Here is a 27,698-nt window from a genome sequence, read left to right as displayed (position 1 = left end):
ACCACATGACTCCCTCGATTTCTCTTTGTCCTATCCAACAACAACAACAACAACAATGGCAACAACAACAATAACAACAACATCAAGGGCAACAAAATGGGAAAAAGGGCCTCCAGGAGCAATGGATTCATAGTGCAGGCACCGAGCCCCAGCAATAACCCTGGAGTCCAAAGTAAATACATAAATCAATCAATCTGGGGCGGGCAGTGGAGCAACTGGTTAAACTCACACATTACTATGAACAAGGACTAGGGTTTGAGCCCCGACTCTCGATCTACAGGGAGGGACGCTTCACAAGCAGTGAAGCGGGTCTGCGAGTATCTTTCTCTTTCCCTTACTGTCCTCCCCACCCTCCTCAGTTTCTCTGCCCTATCAGACAAAACAGAAAGAAGAAAAAGAAAAAGAAAAAAATGGCCACCTGGAGTGGTGGATTCATAGCACCAGCATCAAGTCCCAATGATCAGCCTGAAGGCAATTTAAAAAAATTATATAAACAAATCACCTGGGAGTCGGGCGGTGGCGCAGTGGGTTAAGGGCACGTGGCGCAAAGCGCAAGGACCGGCGTAAGGATCCTGGTTCGAGCCCCCGGCTCCCCACCTGCAGGGGAGTCACTTCACAGGCGGTGAAGCAGATCTGCAGGTGTCTGTCTTTCTCTCCCCTTCTCTGTCTTCCTCTCCTCTCTCTATTTCTCTCTGTCCTATCCAACAACGACGACATCATCATCAACAAAAACTACAACAACAAAACAAGGGCAACAAAAGGGAAAATAAATAATAATTTAAAAAATTTTTTTAAACAAACAAACAAAACAAATCACCTGAGTAAAATTAAGATAAAATAGAAATCACCTGGAACTGAGGAGGCAGAGCAGTTAAGTGTTGGACTTTCAAGCAAAAGGTTCTGGTTCTGAGTACAACCCCCAGGTGCCAGGGTGATGATGCTCCAGTTTTCTCTCTCTCCACCTCTCTCTCTCATTAAAAAAATAATATTTGGGGGACCGGGCATTAGAGCAGCGAGTTAAGCGCACATGTCACGAAGCACAAGGACTGTCATAGGGATCCCTGTTTGAGCCCCCAGCTCCCCACCTGCAGGGGGGGGTCCGCTTCACAAGCGGTGAAGCAGGCCTGCAGGTGTCTATCATTCTCTTCCCTTCTGTCTTCCCCTCCTCAAGTTCTCTCTGTCCTATCCAACAACAATGACATCAATGATAAGAATATGAATAACAACAATGATAAAACAAGGGCAACAAAAGGGGGGGGGGGTAATGGCCTCCAGGAACAGTGGATTTGTGGTGCAGGCACCGAGCCCCAGCAATAACCCGGAGGCAAAAAAAGAAAGGAAGAAAGAAAGAAAGAGAAAAGAAAAGAAATGAAAAGAAAAGAAATGGATAGGGGGCCAGGAGGAGGTGCACCCAGTTAAGCACACATAGTACTAAGCACAAGGACCCAGGTTCAAGCCCCCAATGTCCATCTGCAGGGGGGACGTTTCACAAGTAGTGAAGCAGGTGTCTTTCTCTCTCCCTCTCTATTCCTCTTCCCCTCTCAATTTCTCTCTGTCCTAGCGAATAATGTGTGTTGGGGGTGATGGCCTCCAGGAGCAGCGGATTTGTACTGATAGCACCAAGCCCCAGCAATTACAGGTGGGATAGAGGAAAAAAAAAAAGGAAATTAAAAATTACTAACAAGAAAAAACGAAGAAATGGATGGAGAGAAAAAGGAAAGTCTGAGCAGGGTGGGCGACACAGAAGCAAGCAGAAAAACTTCTTCCCTGCAAAGACAGGAGTGATAGTCCTAAGGAGGGGAAGTGTTGCAGTGGACCTGTCTGCTCAGGGACCTGGGGCATGATCCCCCCCCCCCTTTTCTTTCTAACACTGGGATCTCATGCATGCATGATTCTTCTCCTCCCAAATCAACTTTTTCATTCCTTTTATTTTAGATAGAGAAAGGAGAGACACCATAGTACTGTTCCATCTGGGGAGCTACCCTGGTGGAATGTGCTCCCGTGTGGTGGTGGGGCTTGAACCTGGGGCCTCATACATTGTAAGGCATACACTCTACTGGGTGAGTTATCTCTGGCCTTGCTAATACTTTTTTCAAAGGAAGGCTCACTTCTATTACTTTCACATGGTTATTGTCCAAGCAGGAGGATAAACCTGCACCCAGTGGGTCTGGAGTCTCTGTCCAACCACATTTGGCCGGGCAGTGCTCTGAATGTAAACAGTGACAAGGCTTCACCACAGTGACAGGCTCTTTTGAGGACTCTGATGGACTGTTCCTCAACAAGTCCAGCGGGCAGTCAGCAGAGGTTCTGGAAATGAGAATCCTGCCCAGCCCAACTCCAGAGTCCCGAGTTCAGTCTATAGAAGCACTTTGCCCTCTGCACGACCTCACAGAACCCCCACTGTGGTCCTTGAAGGTGGGGTTCATTCACAGATGTAGGAAAGGAGTGCCTAGGGAAGTGATGGGACTTAATCCAGGACACCAGGTGGGAAATGACAAGGAGCTTCTCTGGGGCTCCCCCTGTGTATTCCTCAACCTGCCTCCACCTGCATTTCCACTGTCCTAAGCCACTGCCTCCTGCTATTTTTCACAGCACAGATACTGCTGGCTTCTGTGCAGATGTCTTGGGTGCTTTTCCCCAGGGTTCAGAGATGAGAGTGAGGTCCTAAAAGAGCAGCTAGTGAGATCAGCCTGTGTGTGGGAGCTGCCCACCTGGGACTCTGGGAAACCTGAGCACAACTACCTATACTGCCAGTGCCTGGATCAAAGAGGGAGTACTCAGCCCCAGCAGAGTGCACTGTGCACTGCTGGGCTTTGAGAAGCAGGCAGGCCAGGCAGCAAAGCTGGCCAGGCTGCCCTTGCCAGGGAAGGAGGGGGCCGCCGAGGCCGCCAAAGTGGGATGGGGCAGGAGGGGCCGGGCCGAATGGGGCTGGAGCTAGTGTGACATCACCAGGCAGCCCGCCTCTGTCTGGGGCTGAGGGGAGGCCCGGAGCCTTTCTGGGGCCTGGGGGATCCTCTTGCACTGGTGGGTGGAGAGATGAGCCTGTAGCCAACCAGGGTCAGGCTGTGCTCACAGTTTCCTCCGGCAGCATGTAAAGGCTCCACAAAGGAGTTGGGAGTTCAAATGAGGCTGCTGCAGAGGCTGGACCCTGAGCCCTGAACGTGCTGCCTGAGCCCCCGAGCCGAAGAGCATGACACTGAGATCGCTGCCAGCCCTGGCTGCCTGGGAAAGCAGGTTGTGAGCTGCCCCCGCAGGTCCCCAGCCAGCCCTCGCCCCAGCCCAGCCAAAGTCCTGCTGTGGAGGCAGCTAGAGCACTGAGGCCAGGGACGCAGACTCTCTGGTGGCCTGTCTGGCCTGCAACTTGGGGGTTCCTCCCGGAGGCCATGGACAGGCTGCACCACTGACGGTCCAGGTGAAGCATGTGAGCAGCTGCCCCAGGAGCCAAGCAGGAGGGAAGAGGTAAGGGGCCAGCTCTGTGGCACTGAGGGGCAGGGGGCGAGAAGCAGCAGCTGGCCCCACATCTCGGGGCTTGAGTATCCTGACCCCTCCTGCTGGGAGGTGTATATGCAACTGGATCTCAGGTGAGGGGTCACTCTCATTTCCACCTGGAGTCAAGCAAGGCAACTGTGGTGCAGGACCATTGGACACTTGATTCAGAGAGTGGTCTGCAGGCATGAGATCACAGGCTGAATTTCTGAGGACGTCATCAGTAAGCCCCACTCACCTCCTTCACACAAAGAGCCTTTGGGGTATATGTAAGCAGGAGGTTCCTGGGCACGGTTCGGCAGCTGGGTTGTGTGTCTGTGTGTGTGCTTGTGTGGAGGTGTGTGTTTGAGAGGAGCATTACACCCAAGTTTTTGCTGATAATGGGAAGTCCAAGGACTTGGGAGGCTGCTTTTAAGCTTTGGACTTCTCTGCACTGGCTAGAGGAAAAGCAAAGGCTGTCCTGTGGGAGACAGACCCCTTGCTCAGAAAGTTTCTGGGAGCTGTGTAGCCTCTGTACACACCCTCAGCAGAGCAGAGGGGTTCAGCACCAAGAAGGACCAGCCAGAGAGTCCACGGCTGTGAGCTAAGTGGACCAAGCAAATAGAGGAGGATGTGGCTTCCCCAGCTCCTCAGCACAGGCTCCACATTCCCGGTCCCTTGAAAGCACTGAGCATTAGATAACATTTCCCAGCAGAAATTCTTTGCTGATCCCTCCCTTCTCCTGTGATATGTGTGTCACGGGTCAGCTATTGCCTCTGCTGTGGGATTACGAGAGCTCCCGGAGGTCAGTTCTGTTACTCAGAAAGGCTCTCCTTTCTCTGGGACTCAGATGAAAGCTGAGAATGCCACATCCCAAGCTCACCAATGCTCCCCACATGTATTTTAACAAACTGAGGCAGAGAGAGAAGTCAGAGTCAGATCCTATCTCTCCTATTATATATATATATATATATATATATATATATATATATATATATATATATATATATAACTGAAAGGACATAGAGAAATTGAGATGGTTGGAGGAGACAGAGAGGGAGAGAGACACCTGCAGCATGGGTTCGCTGCTTGAGAACCTTTCCTCCTGCAGGTGAGGATTGGGGGCTTGAAGCTGGGTGCCTGTGCAATGTAACATGCACACTCAAACAGGTGTGCCACTGTCTGACCCCACCTCTTCTACTATTGACCCAACTATACTGAGAACACTTTGCAGTTCTAAGTCTGTCTCCTTATCTGTGAAAGAGGATAATAACTATGGCCATCTCTCAGTAACAGTTACTACTTACATTACTCTTACTCTGAGTCAGGCAACTTCTAGCTTGGAGAAATCTCACATATACCTACTACATGGCGACTGCTATTCATCTCCATTTTAAAGGAAACTGAGGCACAGTGGTTAAGGGATGTGCTCAAGGTCACATAGTAAGTGCCAGCACAAGGACTTGAATCTATCACTTTGAATCGCATTCCACTGCTCTCTTGGAGAAGCACACAGGATCAAACCCAAACAAAGGTGTCCTAGACAAATCCTCAGAAAACATTAGTCATTGAATATTATGGACCACGTCAGGCAGAATGGCAAAGATACTGGTGTACTGCACCAAAGTAAAGGACTCTGCGGGGAGGAGGGGCTTTCAGGCCCTGGTACATGATGGTAGAGGAGGACCGAGGCTGGGGCTGAGAGTGTTTTGCAGGAAACTGAGAAATTTTACACATGTACCAACAACTGTATTTATTGCAAGCCATTAATCTGCCCCCATAAAAATTTAAAAGTAAAATGAAAAAGAATGGTAGAGAGCGAAGAGCATAGAACCAAGTTCTCTCTGTCCTGACACGTCCTGGTAAGGCCGTCAGAACCCTAACTCCCATGCTGTGGCTGCTCCTGCTGCTCACAGGAGGGTCTTTCAAGGAGCCTAAAGGGACGACCTGCAGCATGGCTGGGTCCCAGAAGTCCACACAAAGGAAAAGCACAGATGCTACCAACAAAAGTGCCTTGGGTCTGTTTGGTACAGAAGTATCCTGCTACCTGCACAGACAGTACTGTATGCCTGCTGTTCTCACATCGAACTGTAGTAGGTGAGGAAAATGACCCACCTAATGCCACAGATGTTCATGAAGCAGGAGGACTGGTGGCAGGCCCATCCTGGGGTTGCAGAGGGTAAGTCAGGGACCCCTCCACCAGGCCCTAGCTAGGCTGTAACGGAAGTCAAATCTGGGGAAATCTTCAACCAGCCAGCACTAGTACAACTTAGTTTAAGACAGAACCTTCTCTCCTGGGTCTCTAGAGTTCTTGGTGGGGTCTCTGGACTTTGGGAAGCCTTTTGAAAAGCTGTCAAACATTTGTTCCTCTTGGAAAATAAAAGCTATAGATTCTCCTACTCTGGCATGGTGGCTCACTGGGGTATCTGAGCAGTCCAGGCTCAGCAGAGGCTCTGACTGGCCAGCAAAAATGCCCTAGATAACAAAGAGGGGGGTAGGGGTGGTTGTAATTATCACTCAGGAAAAGTAGTCATGATGAAGCAGAAAAGATGTGTGAAGCACCTAGGTGTAGGGACCCCATATATCACTGCAAATCCATGAGCAAAGAAACTGACCCATTTCTCCACCCACTCCTCTGGGTTTCAGTGATTAGGTATCCATTCAAGGAAAGCACATGCATAGTCTCATTTCACACTCACCATGACCCTAGTGGGTAGATTCTAATTTGAGCATTCCGTTTTACAGATGAGAAAATGAAGACACAGAAAAGTTAAGTAACTTGCTCAAGGTCACACAGTTGGTGATTATGTGGTACTTGATCCCTGGCCAGTCTGGCTCTGAAGTTCATGCCTTTTCTCAACTGACTCCACTGCTCTGTGCAAGGTTATCTCAGCTTCTTTCTTCTCTGACCAGTGCCCCAGATGCCACACCAGTTTGGCTTACTGACCTGCAGAAAGCTTCACTTCTCCATCTGAAAACCAGCCGCTTGCCACATTCTGATGCTTCATCTGCTTGTCAGAGAAGCCAGTCTCTCAGACAGAATGGACACTATATGGTCCCCCCTCTTACACATGAGCCTCAGCACTGCCGCACTGTGTGTCTGGTAACACAATCAGAGAGCTACACTGAATTCCAAGCTAGCTGATTGACTGTAGAGCCTCATGTGCCTGGTCCTTTGTGCTGTATCCCCACATCAGCATTACAGAAGTCTGGGGAGCAGAGTCCTGGGCAAACTCTGGTCTGTGGGCCTGAGGTGTCATCCTTATGTTTTCCACATTCCTACAGGGAAGTTCGGGGGGTGTAGAGTCAGAGCTCATGTCCTCACAATCTACACTGGACTACACCACACAGTTCTGGCGAGATGGCAACCAGTAGCTACACTGGCACAGACTTAACAGATTGCCCGAAGCAGGTACATTCAGCTCCCAGTCTTTCTGAATCACAGTCCACTAAATCCAAAATGGTCTCAACTGAACACAGCCAGATGGGGAGGGCTGCTGCTTTTAGCACCCACAGCTCAGTGGTGTGGGTGGCTTGGGAGTCTGATCATGACATAAACAAACAACACTGTAGGGGCTGTAAAGGGAGGTGGGTGTTGCTGAGAAGGCCCTGTAGGATGGGTGGTGCTGTCCCCATTTTACAGAGGAGAAAATTGAGGCTCAGAAAGTACAGATTTTCTCTTTATTTTTATTCTTATTTTGCCTCCAGGGTTATTGCTAAGGTTCAGAGCCAGCACTACAAATACACTACTCTTGGTGGCCATTTTTTTCCTTTTTTTTTTTTTTTTCTTTCTTCATGGGGAAGGACAGAGAGAAATTGAGAAGAGAGGGCAAGACAGAGAGGGAGAGAGAAAGAGAGACACCTGCAGACCTACTTTGCCACTTGTGAAGCTTTCTCTCTGAGGTGAGGAGCCGGGGCTTGAACCCAGATCTTTGCATGGGTCCCTGTGCTTAGTACTATGTGCACTTAATTGGGTGTGCCACTGCTTGGCCCCCAGCTCTTCTCTTTAGAGGTCGTTGCTAGTGGGACCCAGAAAACAAGGATTCAGACCCAGATCTGGGCTCATTCTAAACCCAGCCCACTGCTATACTGGATAAACAAGACTGCAGAAATCTCAAGAATGAATCAAATCATAGAATAGCATTGCTTTTCTGTGAATTTATATATAATACTCCAAACAGAGAGGCCTTTCAGTCACTGGTAGTTTGTAGTTAGTAGTGATAGACAGGTTACATCAGAGCTTCACTCTGACAGCCACTCCTATGGCAAAGCTATCTCCCCTCATATGACTGAATTATTAACAGTTTTGGGGAGTGTGCACATGTGTAGGGACATTACAGTATCCCATTACATGTTAATTATAAGACATGTTCAGATCATAGAAATGTTAATGTGTGGGGGGGTGGGGGGAGGTGGGGGGGTGGGATGGGGTGGGGAGCTGGGCCACTCACAATTGAACTATTGTGGTAGGTGTAGTCTCTAGAGAAATCAGTGTATCTTGGGGCCAGCAGACTCCCCCTGCTGCCTGCTCCATCAGAAAATCAGGCCCAATAACAGCTTGCAAAAGTCAAGAATGAACTCTCTTCTCATCTCTGAGGGATGATTGATGACCTCCCCAGCGCCAGGAATGCCCACAGTCCTGCCTGAGGTGATTCTACGCCATCCTCCATGAGGGAAACATTGTGTTTCTTAATCACTCTTGAACCTTTAGTACCTACTCTCGGTGGGATGATTGAATGAATGAAGCAAACCTTAGTTCCAGGCAAACAAATTTCAATCCTAAAATGCACACCATTCTTCTGTGTTGTCCGGTCAAGGTCTCTTCAGGGATACTTGCCCTCTGTGCCCCCTTAACCTCCACTCTGGTTGAATTAGGGTCCCAACAGTCCCCTGAGCTCTCATCAGGAGAGTGAATGATTCTGCAATATCAAAGGTGGTTGCCCTTTTTCTCACTACTATGGGCTCCATTAGGGTCTAGGTCCACCATGTTCTTGCACTATCTCTAGTCACCAACTCCAGCTCCTAGTTGAATAAAACTTTGAATTCTTAGTCAGTAGCCCAGGAGACCTCCTGGTCCCTGAACATTCAGAGAGAAGAGAGAGAGAGAGAGAGAGAGAGAGAGAGAGAGAGAGAGAGAGAGAGAGAGTCATCCTGATCCTGTTTAAGGATTACTTACCTCTGGGGGTAAATAATCAGACAAGTACAATCTATGTCTCAGGTGCCATGGTAGAAGCAGCCACAGCTGCTCCTGGGAGGATCCCCCACTGGGAATGGATGATTTCACAGAGCAGCCTGGCAAGAGCAGCTCTGCAAGTAAGACAAGCACACATTAAGACTCAGGGGTAGGCACCAAGCAGAGAGAACAGCACGTGTAGAGACAGGGAGGTGCAAAGACACAAATTCTTTTTTAAAGGATACTGAAACACTAGATGTGCCTTAGAAAGACAGGACTGGAGCCATGTGCAGGGTGGACAGTGGGGGAGAGAGTGCCTGAGACCAAGAGGACGGAGTGTATAGGAAGTCCAGTTCCACAGTGGATGAACTTGGTTCAAAGCCCAACTCCACCACTTGGTAGTTTGATAGCCCTAGCAAGTGGCTCCATCCCTGTCCTCAGGTTCTTCATCTTTGAAATGGTGATTAACAACTCCTTCCCTTAGAGTTGCTGCGGCATAAAAAGTTCTTAGTGATCAGAGGATGAGCCCATGCCAACAGGCTATGGTAGCCCAGGTGCCAACCATTCAGTTTGGCCCAGAACAACAACTCCAGAGAAGATCCACAGTTCCTAGGAAGCTACCTTGGGGCAGCATTATCCACCCAGGACTTGGCTTCTCCCTCTCAGTTCAGATTCCCTGAGCTCCAGGGCTCCAGAGGACACCAGGCATTGCCGGAAATGCAGCAGCCAACTCAGAGGCCAGGCTCTGAAATGGCTTCTGCAGACTCTCCCAGCCTCTGTTCTGCTGTCTGAGGCTCCTGGCACAGAGGACTCGATGCAGGCTTTGGGGGGAATCTCAGAATGGTTCCCACATAACACACTATGAAAAAGTAACAGCAGCATCCTTGTCACCCCTGGCAAAGGCAACTAGCTCCCCACTGTCTAACCACAACCCCCTCCTGTCCTGTGATCTCACATTGTGACCACAACCGGCCTCCTCCATGAACTCAGCCTTTTCCTGGATCCAGAAACTCACCAATGACAGAAGCCTGGGAGCACAGGGCATCAATCAACCCAACAAGGCCAGTCTTGCTGACAAATCTCTCTGCTCCTAGACAAGACTTCTCTGGCTTATGCCTTTCTTCTCATTCCCCACAAACAGGGCTGGCCTAGGCTGCAGCAATACTTAGTGCCCGGACAGGGTAAATGGATGGACAGTAGATGGATGGATAGATGGGAAGATAGCTCATTCAAGTTGGCAGGATCTGGGAACTGGTTCCAGACTCCCTGGGTGTCCACATGGTCTTTTGATGGGGAATGATTCACAGGATCCTAAACTGGGAGGGGATGGCAGTTGGAGATGTGGTTCTGCCCTCCCTGGTCTCCAGGCTAGTGGTGAGTCACCCAGGACAAGTAATGCACAGTCCTTTCTCCAGGTTTTCTAAGGTGAAGATGTTACCACTCGACCTAGATGCCCATCTTGGGATGGTCAAGAGCTAGCAAAATCCATCCTTGTGTTGATTCAAAAGCTATTTCTATTGATTCAGTTCACAAGAACCGAAAACTAATCTGTATTCTACCTACTAAACAAATAGAATGGTACCTTTTCTTACCAACAGGAGAGATAGTCTTGACAGACCTGAGGGCATATATGGACCATGCAGTGGAAAGCTGAGTCTCAGTGCTAACGTTCACTCCAAGGCCAGTGACCTAACTTTTCTGGACTTGGTTTCCTCTACTGTAAAAATACAGACAGCATAACCTTTCTCCTAGGTAGGGGGTCGTATGATTTGTTACCCAAGCTGATCAGAATACCTATGAGAATAATAAAAATCCTATGTGATTATAGGTGTCTGTTAATCACATAAGACAACAAGTTCTATCAGGGGCCAACCAGGACGCATGGTCCCTCATCATGAGGTTATAAGCACTTATCAAAACGGAGATAACTGGGTGCAGCAAGTTTACAACAAATATAAGACAGCTACTCTGATCTATACTATGGGTCCTCAAATACCTTTTCTTTGGATTTCCCTTGTCTGGACCCCTCCCCACTGGCATACTATACATCTAAACTAGCTTTAGTACAAAAAATTGTCAACGCTGAAGTTCTGATTTCTTTCTTTTCTGTCCTGGTGATGCTCCGACAGTCTTTAAGCATACCCAGGTGCATCAGACTCACTCAAGCACAGATCAAGTTCTTGGCTTTCCATAATGCAGATGTCCAGGGCAAGCAGGCACACTGGGGGCCAGGTGTCATTTCCAGAATTCTCCCCCACACTGGCAGAGTCCTGCTTCCCAGGCACCTGTGAAGCCTCTGGCCTGGACTTATCCCTGACATTCATTCCTGATCACAGAATGAAGGGGCATGGCTGGCTAGAGAGACAGGGAAAGGTTCTGTGAGTTCTTTAGACAAGAATAAAAATGGACTGGTAAGACCCCAGCATGAACTTAATTTGGAGGTTTTCTTAGGTCCAGTAGTCCTGAGAGGTCCCTTGAGCTCTCCCATCCTCACTTTGCAAAAGGGGAAGGGGTGTTAGAGCCCAGTATCATTTGAGTTTCTTTTCACTTAAGCACTTTGGTTTCTATACATCTAGTATGGCCTATTCTGGAGTTGTATTACTATTTTTGCTACTCAGTAATTTGGTGACTTTGGGAAAAATGACTCATGGTCTTTCAGTCTCAATAGTTTTCTTATTGGCAAATGGGGAAAATTGTCAGCTCTGCTGTTAGCTTTAAAGCACCTTTGTGGGAATTAGAAAACTCTATGCCATATAAGTCAGTGAAGTAGCTCTCTTGGGTAAAGTGCTGCTTTGTCATATGTGACCCAGGTTCAAGTCTGGTTCCTATCACCTTGAAGGAAGCTTCGGTGCTGTGATCTCTCTCTCTCTCTCTCTCTCTCTCTCTCTCTTTCTCTCTCTCTCTCTCCTCTCCCTCCCTCCCCCTCCCTCCCTCCTTCCCTCCCCACCACACACACACTAAAAATTATAAATAAAAAAGAAAACTGCCATACTATAATTTGGACTAACGTTTGTGACACGGTTTCCTTCCCAGGATAGTTGGGAGGGTTAAGTGAGATAATAAACTCAATGTGCTTAGGTCATACAGAAAACTGACTTTAGATATTCTTTTATTTTGAACTGTCCCCATTCCTAACCATTGGGGGTAAAGACTCAACAAGAGCAGCCCAGACCAGCATCTTCTGCTATGAGGCAGGGCACACAGCTCCCTTTAATGTAAAAGATTCTTCCTTGAAGTGGCCCCTAGCCAGCCTAAGCTGTAGTACTGTGGTGCTGAGAGGGACCTGGACACATAGTGTGTGGTCCCACCACATCAGGAAAAGTGGGGACACTTGGAGGGCCCACCAGAAACTGGGAGAAACCCAAGTTCTGGGGAAGCCACATCTCAAATGTGCACAGCTGTCACGTGTCTCACTCACACTAGCCCCACTTATGGGGAGGGAAGCCCGTGCATAATGGAAACTCCTCACAAAACAATGTGGAAAAGCAATTTCCAGAATAGTTTTTATTTTAACTTTGAAGCCAAGGAAAATAGTTGGATTTGCTTTTCTTTGTTGGTCAAAGGAAGAAACTGAAGAGCATCGATTTGATTGGAGTTGAGTTCTTCTCCAGGCTTGAAACGGCTGGAATGCTGGGGTGTATTTCTCCTGGGATACAATTAGTTGAATAAATAACAAGAGAGCAAAGTAAACAAACTCATTACTGCCCATTAAGAACTGACAAACTAGAAAAAACTGAGGAGAGGGGTTGGGAATTTTAAGAAAAATAAAGCACTTCAAAGACCACACAGCACAGAGTACAGCTCTTGGTGTCAGGCTGACGTGAGCTCCAGGCTGGTCAGCTCTGGCTCCTAAGTGCCATGGGCTCCTGGGCAAGTTGCTTAGCCTTTCTGGGTTTCAGCATTGTCCTTTAGAAAATGAGAGGAATAGCAGCCTCACTGGACTATCTGGGACAGTATGTGTCAAATACCCAACAGTGTCCTGTTCCTGCCCTTCCTTGTAACCCACTTGGCTAGAGTCACTCACACTAAGCACAGATTATGTAGTGAGGCTCGGAATCAAATAGTTTCACCAAGTGCTACCAGAGCTTGCAATGTGACCTTGAGCAAGAGACCACCACCTTTTGAGTTTGGGTTCTCAAGTGAAGCATCATGCTAGTAACCAGCTCTGGGTTATGTGGTGATTAAATGAGATAATGTGATTCACAGGGTCTTGTGAACCTTAAAGCCTATGTGAGTGCTGTCAAATGATTAAAAAAAAAAACTCATTAAAGACAAGGTCTCTAACTGCCCCCCCCCACACACACACACAGATTCTCTTTGCTAATGTTGTATGACAAGACAGGGTCATCAGGTCTGACAGGACGCAATCGAACCTTGCTTTGGGGCTGAGAAGTGAAACTAGACAGATCTCCTGGTCAGAAACCAGTTTCGTGACAAGCAAACAGATCCTCCTCTGTGAACAGGAGTGATTAATCATGGTATGTCCTCAGGGGGGGAGATGGAAAAGATTTAAGGAGAGGATAAGAATGCTGGACACACTGCCTGTACGTGATCAGCACTGCTCACTGTTAGCCTGGCTTTGTTGTCCTTGTTATTACGCTGCTTTCACATTATTTCCACTTCTAACTGCAAAGGCCGTTCCATGCCCCTGTCCTAGTGTGCTAGTCAACTGGGACACTCCACTTCACAGAGGATCTCAAATCCTGGGAATCTGGGAGAACCCACACAATCAATAGCACAGCTGTCCTAGATTTTGAGACCCGATAAGGTAGGAAAAGTCAGTCCTTCCCTCCTGGAACCAGGCTGCTTCTCTGAGTCTTTAGCAGTTTCTTGAAGTCCACAGGGGCATCAGAGCCAGCAGAGAGGTGTTTGTCACCAGATGTAGGTCCAGAGAAGGCAAGCCCTATAAAGCCCGCCCTAGCCGGAGGGCAGCTCCTCCCCATTGTTCTTGGGCTGGGCATGGCAGTCTTTGCAGGATCAGCCAAAGTGCGTTGGAAACCAGGCAAACACTCACAAACTCAGCCGGTTTCCACTAACGTCACTGCACTCCTACCTCATAGGCCAAACCAGAGCAGACACTCCAAATGCCTATCTCTGTCTGACTTGCAAGGTGAGAACTTGCCTTCAGAACCGGGCCTGAGTTTTTCTATACAATCAGAAAACAGCTCAGTGTAGCTTTAGGAGTACAGGGTGTTGTTATTATTACTACTGTTGTCACTGCTAAAGTTTCACAGCTCTGAGTCAACTTTTTTTCAACAGAAATAGAGACAGAGGGAGAGTGGGAAAGACACTATAGCATCAAAACTTACCCAGATGGGGGCTGGGTTCGAATCACAATCATGTGCATGTCAGAGCAGGTAAACTTAGAAGGTGAGCTATCCTGCCAGCCCCAAAGGGTTTACTTTGTAACTGCCCGATGAGTGGTACACAGAGTAAGGCCTGGGCCCAGGCTGCTCACCAGAGAAGCCTCTAAAGAAGCCTAGGAAGACAGAAACACTCAGGTCTGTGTTGTGGTTGTCATCTTAGTGTAAATTCATGGAAACTTAGAAATGCTGAGATTATATGCATTTAAATGTAAAGGCTTGAATACCTCAAGCCAGAACTGAGTCCTGGTTAAGCTACCTTTTTGGCTTGAGGTATTCAAACCTTGAGGTATTCAAGCTTTAACAATGTAAAGGGGGCTATGCTGTGGTGCACTGGGTTTAGTGCATATAATACTATGTGCAAGGACCTGGGTTCAAGCCCCCATCTGCAGCGGGGGCATTTCACAGGCAGTGAAGCAGGTCTGCAGGTATCTATCTTTCTCTTGCCTTCTCTATCTCTCCTCTCTATTTCTTTTTGTCCTATCAAATAAAATTGGGGGAAAAAAGTGACTGGAAGCAGTGGATTCGTAGTGCCAGCACGGAATCCCAGCAATAACCCTAGTGGCAATAAAATAAATAAAAATAAAAATAAATCATTGTGAGAATTAAAAAAAAAACTTGTAAAATGTAGTGTAAGGCCAGGCTCAGTGTGGACATTCAGTCAATGGATGTTATGAACACACATGTAAGTGGTCTCTTTCTGTGCAGCTTCTACTGCCCCAAGCAGTCATTGGCCAGGGGCCCTCCTGCTTATGTCCCTCTTCACAGCATGCCACACTATGTGACAATTATTTACAGATGCATCTTTCCATTCTACTCACAAATACTTCTTGAACTCCTACAGACTCCAGGACATGTACGAGGCACTGAGAACAGTGCAGTGACAAAAGCAGACACGACATCACACCCTATGAAACTGAAATTCAAGGAGATGGGTAGGGAGACATGATATGTCTGATGAGGTCTGAGAGCTGGGGCAGGGGGATGGAGAAAGCATTAAGGTCATGATTTTAAGTAAGCAGGGAGAACATCCCCAGAAGGTGACATATCAGCAGAATGCAAGTAACAGTGAGGAGAGAGAGTAGGAGTGTACTAGACAGAAACAGCCTGTGCAAAGGCCTTGAGTCATGGTGAGCTTAAGGACATCCTAGACGCCAGTGTGACTGGAGTTATAAGAGAAAGGATGAGAGGAATTTGAGAGCGAGCAAGTGCAGAGCAGGATGAGCATGCAGACTGCAACTGGATGATTTTGAGTATACTAATAACCCAATTTGACTTCTGTAATGGCCCAGGGAGTTCGGTTAGACCCAGGTGAGAGGGAAAGGTAGGTACAATGGTGGAGAGAGAGCAGTTGGAATCTGAGAATATTCCTTAGATGATGCTTATTATAATTTGTTGGCAAGTTAGATGCTAAAAGAAAAAAAAAGTCAAGGACTGAGCAACTGGAAGATCATTTACTAGCACAGTAGAAACTGGGGTGAACAGGCTGCATTAGAGGTGAGGGAAACAAAAGTTCATTTCTTGATAAGTCACGTTTAAAATGCCTAGTAAGGGAGTCGGGCTGTAGTACAGCGGGCTAAGCGCAGGTGGCGCAAAGCACAAAGACCGGCATAAGGATCCCGGTTTGAACCCCGGCTCCCCACCTGCAGGGGAGTCGCTTCACATGCGGTGAAGCAGGTCTGCAGGTGTCTATCTTTCTCTCCTCCTCTCTGTCTTCCCCTCCCTCTCTCCATTTCTCTCTGTCCTATCCAACAATAACAACAACAATAATAACTACAACAATAAAACAACAAGGGCAACAAAAGGGAAAAAATAAATAAAATAAATATAAAAAATAAAATAAAATGCCTAGTAGTCAAGCAGAATTGTTAAAGAGGCAGTCTGAGTTTAGAGTCGGGGGTGGGGAGGGTCAACTTCCTCTCTGTCTCTCACCTATCTGGAAAAAATTTATTCTGGGAGTGGTGGATATGAGCAGGTGACAGGTTCAAGCTTGAGAATTAAATGTGGGAGTTATTAGAGCTTGAGGATAATCAAAGTGGTAAGACGGACAAGGTCACCAAGGTAAAGAAGAGGCCTGAGGATTGAACTGCAGCCCTCCCACAAACCAACCCCTCCCCAGACAGGAACAAGCAAACCAGTATGGGAGATTGAGACGGTGCAACTGGTAAGGAAATCCAAGAAGGAAGTGATCAGCTGTGTCCTACAATGTTGAGAGGCAAAGTACTGATGAGAACTAAGGACTGGCCATTGGGTCTGGCAAGTGGAAGTCAGTGGAGACTTGCCCAGAGCACATGAGGGGAGTGGGTTCGAAAGAGAACAGGAAGAAAGGGACTTTCTGGAAACCAAGCATAGGCAATTCTTTGGAGGATGTTGTTGAAGAGGGGGAGCAGAGAAATTAAACGGTAGCTGGAAAGAGGGATGTGAGGTCAAGAGAGGGTTTCTTTGCGAGAAATAACAGCACACTTGCAGGACAATTGTAGAAAGAATGTGCTCGTGTAGGGGAGATGGGGAGAACTGATGTAGCAATGTTCTTGAGTAGGCGAGGGGAGGGATCTGTGCATGTCCGCCCCTTCCCTCTGGGCCTAATTAACTCCTACTCATGGCTCAAGGGTCAGCATACAGGTCACTTTCTCAGGGAAGCTCCCCTGACCTCTGATAAGGTCAGTTCCTCATATATGCTCTCATAGCAAGTACTACTTCAGCTTCACGGTACTTAGGGGCTGTGTAATGAGGGGTAAGCCCCCTGAGGGGAGGACTGGCTCTGTCCTGCTTGCAGCTGTATCTCTAGCAGCCAGATGCTGCCTGGCACACCAGATATTCAATGGAAATCCGGTGAGGGAAAGAATGTCTAAAAATAAGAAACAAATCCAGAAACATGTCTGTTTTCTGCCACCACTGGCTTAATCATGTTGCAATGAGTAGGATCATGTAGTTACGAGCTGTTGCAAATATTTGTATTTAGCAGAGCTCAGATGTTTGTTCCTGTTTGGCCTGTTCTGCTTGGCTTACAGACAGACTAAAGCCACGTGATTGGACACATCCTTTCATTGACGTTGTTCACTACAAACTGAATGCATTCCACACTATGTCTAGCAATTCATTCATTCAACAAACACTTCCTGAAAACTTGCTTAGTGAAGCATCCTGGGAATTCGCAATCGAATCGGATACAGTGCCCGCCCTCATGGAGCATTGAGTCTAGCAAAGGAGAGAAAATAGGGACCAGGCGGTGGCGCACCTGGTTAAGTGCTCACATTACAGTGCGCAAGAACCCAGGTTCAAGTTCCTGGTCCCCACTTGTAGGGGGAAAAGCTTCATAAGTGGTGAAGCAGGGATGCAGGTATCTCTGTTTCTCTCCCTTTCTATCTCCTGCTTCCCTCTTAATTTCTCTCTGTCTCTATCCAATGATAAATAAGTAAGAAAAAAGAAAATAGAATCCAGATTCATCACAACCGTGACAAGGGTTACAAGGGTAAGACAACAGTCTGAGGAGTCTGAAGAAGAGAAAGGACATCAGGTGACCCGTGTCCCTTCCTTTCCTCACCTCCCCGCCTCCCAGCTGCCTCTACGTGGTTCTCAGATTTTAGGTTAATGAGAGGCTGTGAGCACCGAAACTGCTCCAGGAGCTCACAGCCTTGGCTTTTGGCTTTCAGATCTGCCTTTTCCTTTCTACCTCAGCTGAGGCCAGTTTGTCTCCTGTTGATTTCAGAGGGTTGTCTCCTAAAGTTGTTGAGTTGAGTTCACCTGCAGCACAGGTCACACCATTACTTAGTCTCCCCCTCTCTTTAATTCCAGGTTTTCAGAGGTTCTGTTTGTAAAGAATAATCATCATTTCACAAGGACCATGAGGCGGCTGTGCATGACGTGCTGGTGGCTGGGACTGCTGGCTGCCATGGGAGCAGCTTCAGGCCAGAAGGAGGGTTTGGAAGGCACCGAGGAGGGCTCACCAGGAGAGTTCATCTACCTGAACAGGTACAAGCGGGCTGGGGAGTCCCCGGACAAGTGCACCTACACCTTCATTGTACCCCAGCAGCGGGTCACGGGCGCCATCTGCGTCAACTCCAAGGAGCCCGAGGTGCTCCTGGAGAACCGGGTGCACAAGCAGGAGCTGGAGCTGCTCAACAGCGAGCTGCTCAAGCAGAAGCGGCAGATAGAGACGCTGCAGCAGTTGGTGGAGGTGGACGGTGGCATCGTGAGCGAGGTGAAGCTGCTGCGCAAGGAGAGCCGCAACATGAACTCACGGGTCACACAGCTCTACATGCAGCTCCTGCACGAGATCATCCGCAAGCGCGACAATGCACTGGAGCTCTCGCAGCTGGAGAACAGGATCCTCAACCAGACGGCAGACATGCTGCAGCTGGCCAGCAAATATAAGGACCTGGAGCACAAGTATCAGCACCTGGCCACGCTGGCCCACAACCAATCAGAGATCATAGCCCAACTGGAGGAGCACTGCCAGCGGGTGCCCACCGTCAGGCCCATGCCCCAGCCACCCCCTGCCACCCCACCCCGGGTCTATCAACCGCCCCCCTACAACCGCATCATCAACCAGATCTCCACCAACGAGATCCAGAGTGACCAGAACCTGAAGGTGCTGCCTCCCCCTCTGCCCACCATGCCCACTCTCACCAGCCTCCCATCTTCCACAGACAAGCCGTCAGGTAAGTTCTTCCGGGAGTTCATTCCACCTGGGCCTCAAAGCGAGGTGCCAAGGCTTCCCTTGGATGCATAACTGAGGGGAAAGCCACAGCAAGTTGGGCCAGTAGACCTGCACAATCCCCCAGCAATCCCTGAGGTCAACTGGAATCAGAGGGGGCCACGTTCCCTAGTGGATGTGCAAAGGTAGAACCAAGAAGAAAGGGAGCCCATCTCAGAAGAGAATAAATGGTCTCTGGCTTCTGGAAGGAAAGGACTCGAGGAGGTTTCTGGACTCTGCACCAATGCTCTTGAGTACTGGCAAAGAGGTTGTAAGTCCTGTAAGCTTCGGTGCTGTGGCTGGGACAGAACTAGCATTTGGTAAATGCTCACCCCAAAAAGCAGTAGGTCAGAGGAATAGAAAATGTTATCAAAAGCATGATAGCACTGGAGAGACAGGGAGATGGGAGAAGCGCATTCCAAAGCCCACATATTTCCTAAAGTCCGATGCTGTCTAGAATTTTTCATGATGATTCCATATGGTAATTTTCAGGATACTTTAATAGGGGAAGAATGAGGTTGCTGGATGGCTCTGAGCACTTTGTTCTATATGACATCGTCAACCCTTGTGGCAACATGTGGATGGGTTTCATAAGAGGTCAAGTAACTTGCTATTAGTACTAGAATTCTCAGACTGACTCCTCTGTGTTCTGGGACCCTGAGAATCCTCACCCTGTGTGTGTGTGTGGGGCGGGGGGGGGGGGGGGTGTGTGAGACATGTCAATTCCCTAAAGCTCAGCCTCTCATCCATCTAGGACCCTGTGAACTTTCCTGGGTAGTCTTTTTGAGGATCAGATTTGTCTTAGCAAAAACTAACCATATTATCTACTCTATGTCAGTGACTTTGGTACACTTTGTTGTATCAGCAAGGAGATACGCGTATCTGAAAATATCCTGTTTAACTTTTCTACTACTATGCAGATAATCACCAGAACTGCAAAGAACAGCTTCTTGCTAATTCCAGAGAGGGACTGAGCCTGCATGCAGATGAGTGGGCTGGGCAAAGATGAGAGCAGCATGGAGGGAGCTAGTGGGTGCAGGGCAGAGCATCACCCCAAAGCACCTCACAGGAAGACCCCCTCTGGCTATGCGGGTTGAGGACAATGCTCTAGTACTGCATGGCCTGGATTAAAATAGTTTCTAGGCAAGTCACTTTGTACCTGAGAGCTTCAATTTTCTTATCTATCAGTTAGGGTAGGTACAGGTTAAGATAGTGCCCACCAGAGGAAAATGTGAAATGCTGCAAATGCTGTATGTAGTGTAATCCTGGATCTGTAGTAACTTCCTTTGGTCTTTATTTCTTAATCTTAAAACAAAGAAATTGAAAAAGACATTTTATTTTACTTTATTTTTTGCTTCCAGAGTTATCACTGGGGCTCAGTGCCAGCACTATGAATCTACTGCTCCTGGAGGCTATTTTTCCCGTTTTGTTGCCCTTGTGATTGTTATTATTGTTGTTGTTATAGCTGTTGCTGTTGTTGGATAGGACAGAGAGAAATCAAGAGAGGAGGGGAAGACAGAGGAGGAGAGAAAGATTGACACCTGCAGACCTGCCTCACCACTTGTGAAGTGACTCCCCTGTAGGTGGGAGCCAGGGGCTCGAACCAGGATCCTTATGCCGGTCCTTGCGCTTTGCACCATGTGAGCTTAACCCACTGTGCTACCTACCTCCTAGCCCCTAAAAGAGACCTTTTTAATTGATAGATCTGGCATTCTATAGCTAATAACCATTGCCCATACACATGTTTTTAAGTTAGAAGTTCCCTAACGGGAGCAGCTTATGTTAATAAGTCTTGATAAAATATCTAGAGAGGGAGTCAGGCAGCAACGCAGCGGGTTAAGCGCAGGTGGCGCAAAGCACAAGGACCAGAGTAAGGATCCCTGTTCGAGCTCCCGGCTCGAACCTGCAGGGGAGTCGCTTCACAGGCTGTGAAGCAGGTCTGCAGGTGTCTATCTTTCTCTCCCCTTCTGTGTCTTCCCCTCCTCTATCCATTTCTCTCTGTCCTATCCAACAGCAACAATGACATCAATAATAATAATAATGATGACAACAAGGGCAACAAAAGGGAATAAATAAATATTTTAAAAAAATATCTAGAGAATGAAATGTGCTCATGGGCAGTACTGTAAGAATCAGATGAGTATTACTATAATCCTCAAGTGAGCTTGACCAATGGCAGTGGTTATCCATTGGATCTCTTCTAAGCATCCAATTTCAGTCTCAACAATTTCAAGACCAAGGCCAGGTGGTGGTACAAACAGCAGAGTGCACGTCACCATGTGGGAGGACCTGGATTCAAGCTTGTGGTCCCTACCTGCAGGGGGTGCTTAACAAGCAGGAGGGCAGGTCTGCAAGTCTCTTTATCTCTCCCTCCTCTCTCAATTTCTCTCTGTCTTAGCAAACGAAAGAAAAAATAAATGTCCACCAGAGCAGTGGGCACGGCACCAAGCCCCAGGAATAACCTTAGTGGCAAACAAAACAAAACAAAAATAAGACTTTCCTGAGCTTGAACTAAGCTAGCAGATGCACACTGTAGGAATAAAGACCCAGGATTGCAACCAGGCTCTATCATTTGCTAGCTTATTGCTCAGGGACAAAATTAATTCCTCTAAGCCTCAATTTTTTTCCCTCTAAAATGGGAACAAGAATCATAATGGTCCAGGGTTGTAGAAACTCGGTGCAATCAGACATGTGATATTATGCCATGTGGCATAGCAACCAATAGCTGAGCTATGACTGCTAGTTACAGGCGGATGGAGAGCAGATGAAAACTATGGGCCCTGACTTCTAATAACTCAGCCAGGGAGAAGTGGCATGTGTATGAATGCACTGGGATATACCCTTAGCCCGTCAGTTCTACCTCCTAGAATTAACACATTAAGCCTGACAAAGGAATTCTCTGAAAGGGAGCATCTAACAAGGTCAAAATCTCCAAGACCTTGTGAGAATTTATGGGACCAATGTAACAAAGTGCCTGCAATCAGGGTGCAATGAGAACCATGGGCTGTGTGGTCATTGTGGTAATACCATAAGTAACACTGTGTCTGCAGTCTACCTACAAAGGTAGGCTGACTTGGCCTACAGAGAACAAAAAATGTTGAACAGAGGAGGGGATTCTTGTGTTGTATCCCGAGGTTTCCATAGGGGTCCACCTGGTGGACCTGGGAGTTGAGAAATCAATGTGCTAGTGAGCCCTTCCCTGGTGAAAGCGAGTCTGCACAACCCTAAGGGCCTGGCCCTACTCCTGGCATGTCACATGGTTCAGCTGCCTGCTTCTTCCTACTCACAGTCCAGCATGGGATGTGTGCAATCCAAGGCTCCTGCCACACCCAAACTTTCTCTTTCCCACTTATAAAACATACCTGCATGGAGGGAGAGGCAGTGATTTTATTAATGGAGATAACTTGAATGCAGTATCAGTTACCTTTAAAAGTGGGACGAAGCCCTCTCAAATGCTGGCACTGATCATTAGTAACAGATTCTTTGTAACTTAACTCACCACTAAGTCTTGCACAGGTGTCACCAGCCAGGGGGGAGCACGGGCAGAGGAAGCTGAGTGGGCAGAATGAGCTGCAGCAAGGTATCTGAGCACTGGAGCTGGGCTAAGCTGGGAGTGGAAAGGAGGTCTGTCTCAGTTAGTCAGTAGAGAGTTCTTATCAGGCCTGTTCTGAGAGCTTTGGGACACGTTCTGGCTCTGGAAGACAAAACTTTCCTCTGTGCTCTTGCCCAACAGATTCTTTGTTCCTGGGGACATCACTTGCCAGGAACACCTTTGCAACTGAACACCTTTGCACTCAAGCCTTGGCAGCTTTAGACATCTTACATTCCGCAGCCCTAGAGCCATAGCATTTTTTTTTTAAATTTATTTCCTTTTTGTTGCCCTTGTTGTTTCTATTGTTGTTGTAGTTGTTATTATTGTTGATGTCATCATTGTTGGATAGGACAGACAGAAAAGGAGAGAGGAGGGGAAGACAGAGGGGGAGAGAAAGATAGACACCTGCGGACCTGCAGGTGGGGAGCCGGGGGCTCGAACCGGGATCCTCACGCCACTGCACTACCACCTGACTCCCGAGCCACAGCTTTTTTTTCCTCATCCTCTGGGCAGCTCAGTCCACAGCACACCCTGCCCCTAGGGAACCCAGGAAGCCAAGGCTGCATATCTGAAACTGCAAGAGACTGAAGGGGAGACATAGGCAGCTCCTGGCTCATTTGGGTTTTGCCCTGTCTTGGGTCTAGTCAGTCCTGGAGATATTTGTTAGGATGATGCTTATTATGAGGCCTGAGCCAAACACCCACCTGAGGCCCTCTCTCCTAGGGGTCCGGCTGCTGCCTTCTTCCCTGCCTCTCTATGCTTTCTGTCTCATATATCCTGTATCCTCAGTGCTCCTTCTCTACCTTTGTGTTCTGAGCACACAGGCACCCCTACCTGTTACTCCAGTCCACTGAAGAGCTGGGCCTCAGGGGGCACTCTCTGGGAGGCAAGAGGAAGCACAGGATGGAGTCTCTGTTATGACCTCACTTCCCTTACTGTGCTTCTGGGACATCCGGAACCCTAATCTGTAGCTTAACCAGGCAAAGTCATGCACATGCCCACCCTCCTGCCATGGCACTCATCCTCGAGGCTAGAAGCAGAGGAGTTTTGAAAAAGCAATGTCAGCACTATCACAGCAAAACCCAATCTGAAACAAGTCGATCAACCAAGAGGAGCAGGCACTTCTAGTTTTCTCCCTTGAGAGATAGAATAAAAATCAACTCAGTTTGCTTCTCAGTGGATAAATAAGGGGACATATAATCATAAAATATAAGTGCTTGTTAGGGACCTCTCAGCTACGGCAGCCCCACCTTCTTAGCCCAGAGCATATCAGAGGCAGTCAAGGCAATGTCCCTGGGAGTTGGAGAGATAGTTCTTTGCCATGTGCTGCTTAGGTTCAAGTGGCACCATATGGGAATGCCATGACACGGGGTGGTTAGATATTGCAGGTTAGGTGTTAACAGTGTCTCTCCCTCCCTTTCTCTGTCTCATTATCTCAACAGAAAAAAAGTGGCCTGATAGTGAAATTTCACATGTAAGAAGCCCAGCTAAGAAAAAAAAAAGTTCAGTCCCTGGACTTGTAGTCTCTAGGATACTGAGATTCAGAGAGACTAATTGGCATGCTCAATATTACCCAGTGAGTAAACTGCTCAGTCAAGGCTCAAACCTGTCTGTCTTTGCCACTCTAGCATAGCATGCATTTCCACTGAAAAGGGAGCTGGTATGAAAGAAAGCCATTCTATAAATACTTGGCTTGGGAGAGATAATGTAATTGCTATACTAAAAGACCCTCATGCCTGAGGCTCTGAGGTCTGAGGTTCAGTCCCTTGCACCACAAACCAGAGTTGAGCATTTCTTTTTTTTCTCAATTTTTTATTGTTGTAGTTGTTGTTGTTGTTACTGATGTCATTGTTGTTGGATAGGACAGAGAGAAATGGAGAGAGGAGGGGAAGACAGAGAGGAGGAAAGATAGACACCTGCAGTCCTGCTTCACCACCTGTGAAGCGACTCCCCTGCAGGTGGAGAGCTGAGGTCTCGAACCGGGATCCTTATGCCAGTCCTTGCGCTTTGTGCCACCTGTGCCTAATCCACTGCGCTACCGCCTGACTCCCAACTTGAGCATTTCTATGATGCAAAATAAACAAACAGGGGGCTGGACAGTGGTGCACTGGGTTAAGCACACATAGTATGAAGCATAAGGATTTGTGCAAGCGGTGAAACAGGTCTGTAGGTGTCTATCTTTCTCCCTATCTTCCCCTTCCCTCTTAATTTCTTTGTCCTATCCAAAAAAATCGAAAAAAATCACCACAGGAGCAGTGGATTCATAGTGCAGACACCGAGCCCCAGCGATAACCCTGGAGGTGTAAATAAATAATAAATAAATAAATACTTGACATGGTCTCAAGTTCAAGCTTTCTGGGACCTGGCCTTCTCTTGTTATTGTATGTTCCAGCTTCAAGAATTCTCATAATTCTAATAATGCAAGGCACTGACACTGTCAACTTATCAATACCGTGCTGCTTCCCTCTCACAGGCCTATGAGGAACCAACCAAACAAACCTCTGTGGCCAGCTCCCTATTGACACAAATAGTTTGTGGTCATGGATTTATATAGTAGAGTCTACATAATAAGTCTGAGATGCTGAAGGGAAAAAAAAAAAGGCAGAATCAAGTCAGGATCATACTATAGTGTCTAGAACTGAATTATGCCATGGAAAACATAACATTAACCTGCTCTCTAATAAGTGAGTCCAACTAAAGCTTCAGATAAATTTGCTTTATAATTTTCAGAAAATCTAGGAAATTTTTTGGAGTTGTTGACTCAGCAACTCAACAGACATAGTCCCTATGTCTTTAAATATGTTAAGACAATATACAAATGAACAAACATGATATGCTCTTGGGTCCACATGAGGTGGCAATTACACAGCTTCCTAGCAATACACAGAAACCACCCATCCCTCATAACAGATGGTTTCGGGCCAGGGAGGCATGGGCAGCTCCAATTTTCCTGGATGTTTTTTTTTCTCCCTGACATTTTATTTCCCTTTATGTGGCAGGAAGTAAGCACACTAGGTCCTGGTCTCCTGGCACAGGTTATATTTTAAAATTGAGAATAAACTCAGTGTAGCTCCCCCCCCCTTTTTTTTTTTTTTTGACCAGAGCACTAATCAGCTCTGACTTTATGGTGGTATGTGGGGGACTGAAGCTGGGACTTTGGAGCCTCTGGCATAAGAGTATCTAACAACCATTATGCAATATACTCCAGCCCTGTAGCTTCCCTTCTTGTAGAGGTCAAGCAATGTCAATCTAGCTGTTGGTCCCAGGTGCTGACCAGCTCTAGCTCTGAAGCACTGGAGAGTAGAGAAACATTTGGGGGCTGTGAGGATGGTGAGGAGACTGAAATCATTTGGGCTAGCAGGGTCACAGAGGCTGAGCTCACAAGAACCTTTTCCTGGAGTTTGTGCTGTTTTCACTGGACTGTGCTGTCTTATTTCTAAAATGTTATCATTGAATTCAGTAAAGTTCCCAAATTCATAGTGAACTACGCAATCCAGTGTACTTCTGAGAGAATTCTTTGTGAGCTTCTTCATAAACAAGCCACTTGAGTTGGAGGTGGGTCATCTTCCTTCCTTCCAGCTTTGCTTTCTGTTTTCTCCTCCTCCTTTGGGAGTTAGCCACAAAGAGCCTTTTGAGTTTGACAACAAACTCTGTTCTTACTCCTCAGGCATTTCCAAGGAAGTCAGTCAGCTCAAAGCCCAGGCTATTTACAACCCCAGGGAGATAAACTATCAGCTTGTTAGTGTTAAAAGTGATGATCTGGTATCTTGTGGCCTGGAAATCCCAACAGTCTGGCATCTGGCAAACTGAAAATAATCTAGAAAAATCTTGGAGTTCAAGCTTCTGTGGCAAGCTCCTTAGGCACACAAATGGATTGCTGTGATGAATCCTGTGCAAGAGATGGTATTGGAACTCTGAGCTGCTTGTCCAGAAAAAAAAAAGTAAAAAGAAAAAATAAAAAATATAAAGAAGGCAGAACTTAGTTAGTATTACACTACAGTGACTAACACTGTAAGTTGGCTGGGTCTCTTGATTGTAATGGACAGCACACTGCAGTGAAAGTGAGGCGAGGTACTCTCAGCTGCCTTCACTGGCACCAAGACTGCTCTAGGGACCCTAGACCATCCCTTCTATAATTCCCGCCACAGTGTGTCCTCAACTTTCAGCTGCACATGACCACTATGAAATAACAGCATGTTGAAATTATGCCTAAGGAGCCTGGTTCTCTGCCTCAAGATGAGCCAATAACAATACACTAGCTAGAGTGGCTTTATGTCATCCTTAAGTAACTCCCTCATATATATATATAATTTATTTATTTATTTTCCCTTTTGTTGCCTTTGTTGTTTTTTATTGTTGTTGTAGTTTTTGTTACTGATGTTGTCATTGTTAGATAGGACAGATAAAAATGGAGAGAGGAGGGGAAGACAGAGGGGGAGAGAAAGACACCTGCAGACCTGCTTCACCACCTGTGAAACGACTCCCCTGCAGGTGGGGTGCTGGGGGCTCGAACTGGGATCCTTATGCTGGTCCCTGTGCTTCGCACCATGTGCACTTAACCCACTGCGCTACGGTCCGAGTCTCAAGTAATTCCCTCTTAATATTTTAATATACCAATTTAAGTTAAAGCTTCCATATATACAAACAGAAGTTTGCTAAGATGTCAAATTTAAGTAACATATATTTTTAATTCTGTATGTTGAAATTAAGGTATCTTAGGTGTTATGTCTAGAGTAACATCAAAAAGTCTATGTACTTTGGTATTCTAAAGTGCATAGACTTTAAAGTACAAGGATCCAATCATCTAGCACTAACCCAGATATAAGGTATAGATAACACCTACATCCCCATGGAATAGGTTTCCTCTCTCATGATTTGGTCTGGATGCTGATATTGGCTATCAAACTGGAAAGAACAGACTGAGGATGACAATGAGCAGACAGGAACTGGAGGTAAGCATGTGTGGGGCACTGACTGGTTCTTCATGACACATTGGGAAGAGCAATGCACACTCACTGCATCCGAGTCAAAGAAGCCAGAGGCCCCCAAAATCCAAATATGGTGTGACAATCACAGTTCAACATAGTATAAAGGATCAAGACTCAGAAGGCAGAGCTGGATTCTAATTGCAGATGCTTCAGTTTCTAGTTGTGTGATTTGAGTCTCCGTCTCCTCACTGTTGTAGGAACTCCTAAGAACGAAAGAGAATGGGGCTGGGCTGGAACACACCTGGTTGAGTGCACATAATACCATTCACAAGGACCCAGCTTCAGGCCTCTGGCTCTACCTGCATGGAGGAAGGCTCAAGAGTGGTGGAGCAATGCTGCAGGTGTCTCACTCTTTCCTCTCCCTATCCTCTCTGTCTCTATCAGAAAGGGGAAAAACATGGAATGTTGGAGTCATCCTGCA

At 47.2% G+C, this 27,698-nt stretch overlaps 2 protein-coding genes across 18 annotated transcripts in view; one reads left to right on the top strand and one right to left on the bottom strand.

Moving 5' to 3' along the window:
- Window positions 1-27,698, bottom strand: part of RALGPS1 (Ral GEF with PH domain and SH3 binding motif 1) — a 353,198-nt gene that overhangs the window by 115,088 nt on the left and 210,412 nt on the right. The window lies entirely within an intron of this gene.
- The window catches only part of ANGPTL2 (angiopoietin like 2), a 39,519-nt gene continuing 14,806 nt past the window's right edge, over window positions 2,986-27,698 (top strand). Inside the window, exons 1-2 of one of the 2 annotated variants that reach the window (XM_007528839.3) lie at window positions 2,986-3,459; window positions 17,797-18,662. In XM_007528839.3, the coding sequence (XP_007528901.1) occupies window positions 17,846-18,662 (817 nt within the window). In that variant the 5' untranslated portion in view covers window positions 2,986-3,459; window positions 17,797-17,845. Of the gene's footprint in view, window positions 3,460-6,329; window positions 6,349-17,796; window positions 18,663-27,698 lie in introns of those variants that run through there. The other variant, XM_060200204.1, reaches the window with a different exon arrangement.

Source organism: Erinaceus europaeus, chromosome 10 (genome assembly GCF_950295315.1).
Source record: "Erinaceus europaeus chromosome 10, mEriEur2.1, whole genome shotgun sequence".
NCBI classification, from domain to species: domain Eukaryota; kingdom Metazoa; phylum Chordata; class Mammalia; order Eulipotyphla; family Erinaceidae; genus Erinaceus; species Erinaceus europaeus.
The sequence above is the reverse complement of the archived record's forward strand: the minus strand, read 5'-3'. Positions and strand labels throughout refer to the sequence as shown.